The following is an 11,414-nucleotide window of genomic DNA, read 5'->3' on the forward strand; positions in this document are numbered from 1 at the left end:
GATTCGTACGCTACCCGAAAGATGGGAGAAAGTAGTGGCCAGCGATGGACAATACTTTGAATCATAAATGTATAACCAGTTTTTTACAATAAAGCCTCGAATTTCGGAAAAAAAACGGCGGAAGCAAAATTGTACACCTAATAATTTATAATAGTATTACAGTATTTCAGTTGCGCGTTTCTGAATCTGAAAAACCAAATGAGTGTGCAATTCAAATGACTATATATTTATATGTGCTAAAATACATAAATTCATATAGAAATGAATTTAAAGTAAATATGCAGTATAACATTCCTACTTGCGATTTCTCTGTAATTTTGTAAAGGACTTCGTACAAATATGAAAAAATGTTTTTGGTCGAATTGGCTAAATTTTTGACGTTGTAGTTCTCATTTTGAACAAATATTTCAATGGATACAACTTGAACTATGGCTAGTTTCAGAGATATAGGCGGTTAAAGTGTCCTCTGTCGAAAATGCGATATGCACTACATACGCGTCATTATCGATTTTATGGCTTTGTTTCTAATATAAATAGTTACAATAATAGTAATTATAATAAATATAATTACAATTATAAATACAATTATAAATACAATTATGATCATAATTATAATTATACCGGGTGTCCGGCGAGATTAGCAATAATTCACAGGAAGGTAGATGGCACTAAACTAAGTCGAAAAGTCCTCTACCATTTTGCAAGTTTCACAATAGTTAACAAGATATTAATTACTAAAAATTGCTGAATATTGGTTTTCAATAATTTTTTAATCAAATATTATTAACTTTACAAAAAACTGCAAGAGACAAAAATCATTAATTTTTTTTTCATAGAAAAAGAATTTTTTATCAACTTTTTAGTATTGTATTATTATTTTATTTTTTCTAACATGAGAAAATACAGTATTAAAAATTCTGAAAAAATTCTGAAAACATTCTCAGAACTTTCTGAAAAGAAAACTAACAATTTTTGTCTCTCGTTAATGTCTTACTCGATAATGTTGTCATTTATTAATTAGATATGGTTATTTTTTTAGCCTGTCATTATTTCTGTTATTTATGAATTAATGACATTAGTTCAGTTATAAATTAATTATATCAATATAGAAAATTCGTGTTTTAATTAATTAAAGCACAGGATATGCACACAGCTCTACATTTTGAATCATAAACTATATAATATAAAAAATAAGACAATCTTAAATAATAATTTAAAATTATACGCATTCTCGAAAATGTCAAAAAATTAAAAGTAAAGAGCGAGCTAATAAGAGTAAAGCGCTGTTGTGCAAATTTGTATGTGTAAATCTTTAATTAATTTAATTTGGATGTTTCGATTCACATTCGAATCTTTAGCAATAATCACATAATAAATAGAAATAAGTTGAATCCTTGGCGAGAGAACCCTACCAGCACATATTATATGTAATTATTGTACATGGTTAATAAATCCAGTGAGAGCCACAGCAATAACGAAGGTCAATCTCGTTTATTATCCACATTTACAGCGCTTTATTTTCATTAGGCTTTTTACTTTTAATTTTTTGATAAACTAATTTAAATCATAGCAGGAGATAGATATATAGCAAAAGATAGTTTCTGATTTAAAATACATATCTGCATATTCTCTGCTTTAATTAATTAGTTAAAAATATTTTCTTATATAATTTAAACTGTAGCAAATAATAGTTTTTAATTCAAAATGTATATCTGCATATTCTCTGCTTGTTTAACTAAGACAATCTTAAGTAACCATGATAAAATATCATCATGAGGTTAACAAGTTATTTTAATCATATTTAATGAATAATAACATTAATTAGCAGACGCAGTAGTTAAATATCATTAAATTGTTTTCCAACTTACCAACATCAAAAAGTTTTGATTTGTGCGACGATTTTCCTTCTCAGAATTCTATGCGACAATATACAAAATTACAGGAAAATCAGAGGTAAGGGCATTATACTGCATATTTACTTTATTTAAGCATCAAAAATTCAATTTCGACTTATAGGCTTTAACTCTTACTTGTTGTGCATTTACATTATAGGATCTTAATAATCATATTATTATTAAGAATACTTTGATTATGTGTCTAAATAATACTTGTTTTCTTTTTTTGTTTTTTTTTTAGCAAGGAACACTACTGCAAAAAAGATAACTGCAATCATAGAAAAGGAATTTTCACTGGAAATTGATTTGAAGGAGAAGGAAATTTTGCAGATACAGGACAGATTACACAAAGCTCTGAAGATTTTTCATCTATTACGTTACATTATAATTACTAATTTTTACAATCGCAAACAGTGTCAAATTTCCCAAGCTGTGGAAACAAAACAGACAAGAATTCATCCTGCAATTAAAACATTATTTGGAAAGAGTCCTAAATTTACTGATTACACAGATCTTGCAGTACCATCAACGTCTACCGATCCCCGATTTTTACATCATGACAAATCTTTCACATCGGACGCAAGTACTGCGCTTAATAACATACTTAAAATCGAAGAAAATGCAAACAAGAGTGACAGTACGTTACAAGGTGAAAAACGAAAAATGCTGGATGAAGAATTTCAACCTCGCAAGATACCTCGTTATGTTCCACCAAAGAGCAGTTTGCCTGAGAAAAGTCCGTCTCGCGGAAATAGTCATAAGGTCCGCAAACGCATTGTTGTCGGCAATATTTCCAAGTGGATCCCGCCGGATTGGCGAGAGGATGCGTCTAGTCACAAATGGACGATGTATGTCCGTGGCGACAAAGACGAAAAAGCTAACATCAGCACTTTCGTCAGCAAGGTGAGGTTTTTCCTGCATCCCAGCTATCATCCAAATGACATTGTTGAGGTCACCTCGTACCCGTTTCATTTGTCCAGACGAGGATGGGGCGAGTTTCCTCTTAGAGTGCAATTGCACTTTAAGAATATCTTGAATAAGCCCATGGATATAATTCATCATCTGAAATTGGATCGTACTTATACAGGACTGCAAACCTTGGGTTCTGAGACTTTGGTCGACGTGTGGATTCATACGGCTGAATTCCATAATTCCGAGCAGAGTAATAACCGTGAATCTTCAATTAATGATACTTTCGTAAAAATAGAATTAAATGATAGTTTTGAATCTATTGATAAACAATCAGAAAAATTTAGGAGCATATCACGGCTTAACATTTTCAAGGAAATTCAAGTAAAAAAAGAATCTGATTTGGAAGTACATGAACGATATAATTCATCGTTGGATTTAATGTTGATCAAAAATTCAGAAAGAATAAAAACTAAACCTAACGACACACTAAACACTTATATATCTAATGATAAACATAGAGAAGCAATATGTCATATTAAACACGATCATAATTATTTTTGCAGACAGTATTTTAACTCTCATCATTTTACAGTAAGAGAAGGAAATATGACCGTGGAACACTTTCCAGAAAATAACAACAAAACATTATCGATTAATTCAATAGTCGAAAATAACAAAAAGACATCTGATATAATGATTTCCACACATAGAATTAATGGTGATATTCAGTCTTCCAGTAATTACCAGTCTTTGGCATCTTCAAATATAATTATAAATGATTCACAAATGACATCAATAAATGCAGTATTCCAAGAGAACAATAATCGAAAAGATTTATTATCCGATACAGACAAATCTTTACAAAATTCGAAAAGTGATACTTTCAGAATTTTAGAAACTTCTTCGGCCAGTGATACAGTGACGGCTATTAATGGTTTCCGCAAATCGTTTGGTAATTCACTCGATTGCTTCAACAATTTACAGAAAACTACAAATTCTTCGGAAACCTGCAATTTGCATTTAAAACCTTTGCAAATCTCCATACCACCGAACATAATCGCATCGTCAAGCAGTAAGCATATACTTCTATTGAAGGATGAAAAATCGGTACCAGTGGATTTCACAAATATTCTTCCATCAAAAACTAGAGAAAACTTGAGGATGTTTGTCGATGGCGTGAAAGTTTCTGTTCCGAGCGTTGCAAAATTAAATATTCCTGTTTCTCAGGGCGTTAGCATCCTGAAGAAGTTGCCTAATGTTAAGGCAAATGAACAACAGGAAGATACCCTTAACAATAACAAAAAAAAGACAGCGCTACTCAAACTGAAAGACACTAATAGTTTGCTGCTGAACGTTAACGAGAACGTGCCGATTCTGAAAATAGTGGACTCGCATGATTCACGGTACAATTACAGCCTCGCCGAGGCAATAGGAGGCATTCCGTCGGTTGGCAAGCAAGAGTTCGTATCGTGCGCAAAATCGGAGGATAAGACCATTGTACAGCGAACGAAGATTACGCTGGGTAAAGACAAATTCAAAATCCAGAGCAAAAAGGATCTGTATGAAGCGGTTCTCCAGTCGATTGATATCGCGAATATCACCGATATGGAGGCATTAATACGATTTATCATACGTCGATTGCCAATTGTTACAGAAGACGTTCGCGATCCCGATTACAGACGGTTGCATCCTTATGCGTGTTACAGCAAAGAAGAATACTTGTCGTACAATGTTGGAAAGCAACGAGCCATAGAATGGTACCGCGCAAAGATGATTAGAAGCTTTCTACAAATGAAGCTAATCTTAAATGATCAATTGTGGAGCATTAAGGAGATTATGCTATGGGCGAGACTGCACGGCTATACACCGAGCCAAAGTGTCTTCGGCATTCAGGAAACAGCAGGCAATACGAAAAAACTACCCGATACCATGACAGTCACCATGATTTTATCTACATATACGGAACCAATTGCGTTGCAAAAATGGTTACAGACTTGCCAGCAAGAGCCTAATCAGTCAGATAATTATATCAATGACGAAGAAATTGACGTTGAAAATATTAAGGAATGTCCGCGCAGAATTACAATCGATCGAAGAAAAAACGGTAGTAAGAAGAATAGCAATTATTCAACCGATTCTACATTAATACCAATTGAACTTGATGAAAATTTGCTACCGTTCCATAATTTCGTGTGCGACACCGCGCAAGAAATTGGCATTAAAATCGAACCAGAAGAGATTATTCCTGGTGTTCTCTATTGTGCAGCTAGTCGCATAATAATGCAGGTAAATATTTCTGATATAAATTATATTCAATTTTGTATTAGAATAAAAATTGCATTATCACTGTCATTATTGTGTTTAGGTTGTCAAATGTTTCGTGGAAGATCTCACTCGATCGTCATTGGCAAGAGCTTGGGAAAGAAATAATGGAAATGAGTACTTATACTTTTTATATTTTTATTGCATTTTGTAAATTATGTATCATACAACTTACGTATCTCATTAATTTATATTGCAGATGTCCCAAACTTATTACGCTGAACGATGTCCGTAATGCTCTTGCAAATCGAGAAGAATTCGACATTTTTACGAATGAAGGTTTGGGTTCGAGACAAGAATTAAATGCAACAAATCTGTGACAACACTTAAGCTATCGCTAACAAACGATCACTTAGTCATACCGGACTCCAAAATACAACTAAGTAATCGGTGTCATTCTTAAATACAGTAAAAGAAAACACAGATGCGGGTTTTCTACATGGAAAAATTCTAGCTACTCGATTCATTTTAATCCCAGCCAACTGGAATCCTGTGATTCAATCTCATGTTGCAGCCATTCACAGACTGATTTGTAGTAAGATAAAAGCGGTTCTATGCGATATTTGGAATATCCTGTTAGAAAATGTAACACGTTTCTCCAATTTTACTTCTAAGTTTCATGATCGACCTGAAAGCGTAAACTGAGTCATAATCACTTTTATATACATTCGTACATTATTTTCTATGTTTTCCATAATCGAATGAAGCATTATGTATACATTGTAGGGAAGTTATTTTTTTTAATTTTTTTTTCTTATTTTCGAAGAAAACCAGAATTAAAGCTATTATTTTATAAGAATTTATACAGTTGAATCTTTTTCCTTAAGAACGTTCCCGCATTCTTCAAACCATAAATGTCGCATTTGTGAAGAGGTAAGTTAAACCGATTGGATATATTCAAGAATGTACATTCCTTGAAATAGCTGTACTTGCAAAAAGTTTCCTAATATCTATTTATATCAAATCGTTTTTGTTATATAATTTCATTTCTTTATTACTTACATATCACATTGTCCCGAACTTACCCGGCATAAGGTATATTATGAGCGATGTGAAATTTTGCTGCAGGATGGTGGGGGATCCAGGGTTAATAGGGGATGTCTTTAGAATCATAATGATAAAAAGCAATTTGTGTTAAAAAAATAATCAGTTGGTTTTTATCAAAATAGGCATTTGAATTTATAATGTACAAATGTACAATGTATGTAAATATGAATTAGTTATATAATAATTAATCAATTTTTAAAAAGATTAAGTACCTTAAAAAATGACGACTGATTTTGATACATCATGTAATAATACTGTGACCAATCTCGTGATAAATAACATTGAAATCTTGTGTTTTTAAACAGGCAAAAATTCTAAAATAAAAATACAGTTAAATTTAATTAAACAAGGTTTACGAGACAATTAAATTATTTTAATAGAATAAATTTCATGTTCTTAAACAAACATTTCAATCTACATGTGAAGCCATTATCAGTTGTAACAAGTAATTAAAAGTTTATAAAAATTGAAATTGCATACGGATCAGAAATTAAAAAAATAATAAAGTCGAAATCCAAATGCAATTCAAGTCAAGAAAGAAAATCATAAACAATATAAATTCAATATTTTGATTTCAAATTGTGTTTATTATTTATAAATATAATTTATGATATTCATTAACAAGTACTCGTAAAATATTAGGCTAATTTTTGTGATTACTTTTGACAAACACTACCTCAATGATTTCTCTTAAAAGTTTATATAATATCCAAAAGAATCATTATCAGGAACTGAATCATCTACTAAAAGAAAAATATTTTATAAAACACAGTGTTTGAATAACACTTATTTTTAAACACTACCTCAATGATTTCTCTTAAAAGTTTATATAATATCCAAAAGAATCATTATCAGGAACTGAATCATCTACTAAAAGAAAAATATTTTACAAAACACAGTATTTGAATAACACTTATTTTTAATATTAAATTACTTAAATAGTTTTGTAAGATTAAAGGAAACTTAAGTGATTTATCAATGAATCCATAATCAAACATGCACATTCGACTATTTAATTGATCGAGTGTAAAATAATTACATTCTATGCAATGTTTAATTATACTATAATATATATCGTAAAACGAATTCTTTCATTAGTATCATACATCGAATCTAAAGCAGAATTGACTATTACATGAAAATTTATTAATTTATTAAAAATGCGTCTTTCTTTTATACCTGTTACAATTTCATTGTTTGTAATATCTTCTTCATAATTTTCTACTCTATAATACATCTTTATATTGCATATTTTGTTTTTTATTTTTGCAAATTCTACAGTAATAAGAGCATTGAAACTTTCTACAAAACCAAAAATAAAATTAATAAATTATCATCAGTATAAAATTCAGTAATAAACTTTTTTTATTTCTCCATTATTAGTTGTAATAAAAATTCCTTAATTAAATTAATAAGAAAAGCAAAAGTTTTTTTATTACCATATATTTTTCTATTAATACTTTCAAAAATTAGTAAGAAGAATATTATCTGAATTAAACTGACATTCAGATAGAAGGCAAAGTAATGTTATATAAATTACATCGAGTTTACATGATTTTGGACCAAGTAGATCATTTGATCCAAAGTCATCAAAATAAAACATTAAAGGTAAAATATATGTCGTTTAGTTTATAAAATGATAACTTGTTTTTCCATATATCAGTTTGTACATAATTACATATTCGATCTGTATTATTTTTTTAAAGAATTTATATTTGAAAATGTTAGGTGTGGGAAAAAGTTCATGGCGGTTTTTTAATGCTATCTAACGGAAAAAACGCCATGAACTTTTTCTCACACCTATATCATTTAAAGTATTAGGAATTTTGAAAAAAAGCTAACATTTGTCTTAAAGAAATAAATTGTCCAGTCTTACTGATACGTTGTTCGATGTAACGTCCAATTGTATATGATTGTGGAGCCACATATTGTCCATTTTTTTGTAAAATATTTTATTCTGCTCCGTTGACATAACAGTGAAAGAATCTTTATAATCTTTATAAATTGTTTGAATTTCATTTATTAGCAGTTGTGTTATTGTCTGACGTTGAAGATAGTATTTAAACATATTGGGTTGTTCAAAAAGTCATTGCCTTTTTTCCAATAGATGGCGGTATCCACATTTATTTATATGCGAGCGTGACATGAATGTCAAATGTTTACACGCGTTTTGTTGACACTCAACCTAAAAACCAAAAAAAAAAGTTGACGCGATTCGGTCGAGTTTTGTACTTGCAATTGTGGTTCGAACATGGAGAATTTTGAAGAGCAGAATGTTCGCCAATATTCTGTTTTATTACTTTAAAAAAGGGAAGAAAGCAACTGAAGCAAGGAAAAAGTTGCATCGAGTTTACTGCAGAAATGCCATCAAAAAACTGATTCGCCCGATTCTGTGATGGTGATTTTTCAGTCAAAGACACTCATCGCTCCGGTAGGCTTTCCAAGATTGACGATGAAATGAAAGCATTTGGTGCAAGCAAATAAGTATTCAACGGTTCGGGAGTTTGCTACCGCTCTAAAAGTGTCCGTTGGAAGTGTTCATGGCCATTTGAAATCACTAGGCTTCATAAAGAAACTCGATGTTTGAGTATGAAAGAAATTCATTTGACGAATCGCATGAACGTCTGCGATCAACTCGTCAAACGCGAAGAAAATGATCCGTTCTTGAAGTATGATCACAGGTGACGAAAAATGGATTGTTTACAATAATATCAGTCGAAAAAGAAGTTGGAGTAGGCGAGGTGAAGCACCGGAAAGGCAAACAAAGGCGGAAATCCACCAAAAGAAGGTAATGCTGTTAATGTGGTGGGATTGGAAGGGATCAGTCTTCTATGAGCTACTTCCAAAGAATAAAACGATTAATTCCGATGTCTACTGTGAGCAGCTGCAGAAATTAAGTGATGCCATCGCACAGAAACATTCCGAACTAATCAATCGTAAAGGTGTGGTGTTTCATCACGACAATGCGAGACCACACAAGTTTGGTTACTCGGCAAAAATTGTTGCAACATGGTTGGGATGTGTTACCACCGTATAGCCCAGACCTTGCACCATCAGACTTCCATCTCTTTCGCTCCTTGCAAAACTCCTTAAATGGTAAAACGTTTGCTTCTGAAGGACCTCATCAAACAGCACCTACACAAGTTTCTCGCAGAGAAAGATGTTTTATGAAGGTGATATTATGAAGTTGCTCGGGAAATGACAGAAGGTTTTCGAACAAAGCAGCCAATATATCATTGATTAATGTTCATTACTGTTCATTAATGTATATTAAAAAAACACACCTGAAAATCAAATGAAAAAAACGCAATGACTTTTTGAACAACCCAATAATATTCAATTTTTTCCAAGACAATCATTAAGAAAAAGTTCTTGAATTTCTTGATACAGATTTTGAATATGTTTTTGTGAAAGGACAATTTGATAAAAGTTTTGCAAAAAAAGAAATAACTTTATCGATTGTATGATTTTGCATGTCAAAGTTATCGTGAATCAATGATATAAATTTTCGGAATTAGAAATTTCGAAAGAATTATCATTGTAATTGTAAACATTATGTATATGATCTTGCTCACTACTTTCTAATCTTCTTTTATTGTGACTTATAGATTTTTGTGACTCTTGAACATTATGATATAAGTTTAAATGCCTTTTTAATGATATAAAGGTATCAAATTTTCTGTTCTGACAATCAATTTTGACACATTCATAATATTGAATTTGTTTATGTTTATATTCAAAATGGATATATAAAATTTTAATATTCAAGAGTTCTTCTTTACATATAAAACAAATCGATTTTGAAACCAAAGTGCAATATTACAAAAGGAGAACAAACAATAGAGTAAATTGAAAAAAGAAAAAATTTTAATATTTGTTAGTTAATAAAGTATAATAAAGAAAATATCAATTCTTTTTTTCATGACAAGAAATAAACTTCTCATTTTAAGTTACAACTTCAATTAGAGTAACTCCGGAAAATACATCGCGCTGGGATTTACGTCGCAGAAATCGGAAAAAATAGAAGGAATGAAGATAATTTTCCCGTAATTACTTTGTTACATTACTTTATGTTATATTAGTATGTGTTATGATTTCAGCTTCTCACTTAATATTGTGAAATTAATATTATTGTGAAATTAATATTATTGTGAATCGAATCGATTTGTCGTTGTAATAAGTAATGTCATTATAAATTATAATCTACATAAAATTATTATTGTGGGATATGTAAAAGACGTTAGTCGTTATTTCGTGATACATACGTATAGTGAAATAGTAAAGCATATTGTGTAGCAAAATATAAGTGCTTTGCTTTCAATGAAACTTTCTGAAAAAAAATTTTAAACTTTCTCAAATATTTCATAAATTTTTTTCAGAAATAGAATAAAAAATATTAGACCTTAGAATATTTTAGAATTATAACACATGAAAAATTCTAGGTAAATTATAGACGTTCTCAGACTTCTGAATTAAGTGTTTCAATTTGTATAAAAAATTTGAGAAATTTTATAAAAAGAGGTTGAGGCTCTGAACGTAACACACTATCAACACGCACTTGTCCTTCCCGTACGAACCTAAAAATTTATTAAATTACTAGTCAACTCGCGATAGTTCAACTCGCGATAGTACTGTATCGAGTATAGTTTCGTAGAATTAGCATTTTAAGACCGAAAAATCGGCGTTCCGAATCGTATTACCGAATCCAACTAATCCGCCAAAGTTAGGTTGTTTCTTATTTTAAAAACATAAACAAAAATAAATTAATATAGCGAAGTCGAATATTATATTTAAAATTATCTTACATTGTCATGAGCGTATTTTTCGAAGAATAAGAATTAATTATTTACAGATTTTGATATATCATTCAACATTATTAAAATCGAAAATGCGAATAAGCATACAAAATTTGTTAAATTGTCAATTTAACTCGACAATACTGTGGTAGTTTAGTAGAGTTAGCGTTTTAAGAAAGAACGCGAACCGAAAAATCATTTCGGCACGCATTTTCTGAGGACTACATACATAATATATAAATTCACATAAGAATTATATAAGCATTTAAGATCCAGATAGACCGTTTAAGGCTTTCTATAGTTTAATTTAAAATTTTATTTAAAGTGAATAAAAACGGACTATGAATCTTGAATAAAAACGGACTATGAATATTAATTTATATATATATGAATCCAGTCATAAGACAAAGGAGTTATCACCTAGCAAACGAGAATGGATTGA

At 30.5% G+C, this 11,414-nt stretch overlaps 1 protein-coding gene across 1 annotated transcript in view; it reads left to right on the plus strand.

Annotated features, from left to right (window-relative positions):
- LOC108692454 (YEATS domain-containing protein 2) overlaps window positions 1-5,928 on the plus strand; it is a 10,392-nt gene extending 4,464 nt beyond the window's left edge. Inside the window, exons 2-4 of the mRNA XM_018200697.1 lie at window positions 2,137-5,093; window positions 5,173-5,246; window positions 5,329-5,928. Of these exons, the coding sequence (XP_018056186.1) occupies window positions 2,137-5,093; window positions 5,173-5,246; window positions 5,329-5,449 (3,152 nt within the window). The 3' untranslated portion in view covers window positions 5,450-5,928. The remainder of the gene's footprint in view (window positions 1-2,136; window positions 5,094-5,172; window positions 5,247-5,328) is intronic.
- The last annotated feature ends 5,486 nt before the right edge of the window (window positions 5,929-11,414 follow it).

Source organism: Atta colombica, unplaced genomic scaffold, assembly GCF_001594045.1.
Source record: "Atta colombica isolate Treedump-2 unplaced genomic scaffold, Acol1.0 scaffold72, whole genome shotgun sequence".
NCBI classification, from domain to species: Eukaryota; Metazoa; Arthropoda; class Insecta; order Hymenoptera; family Formicidae; genus Atta; species Atta colombica.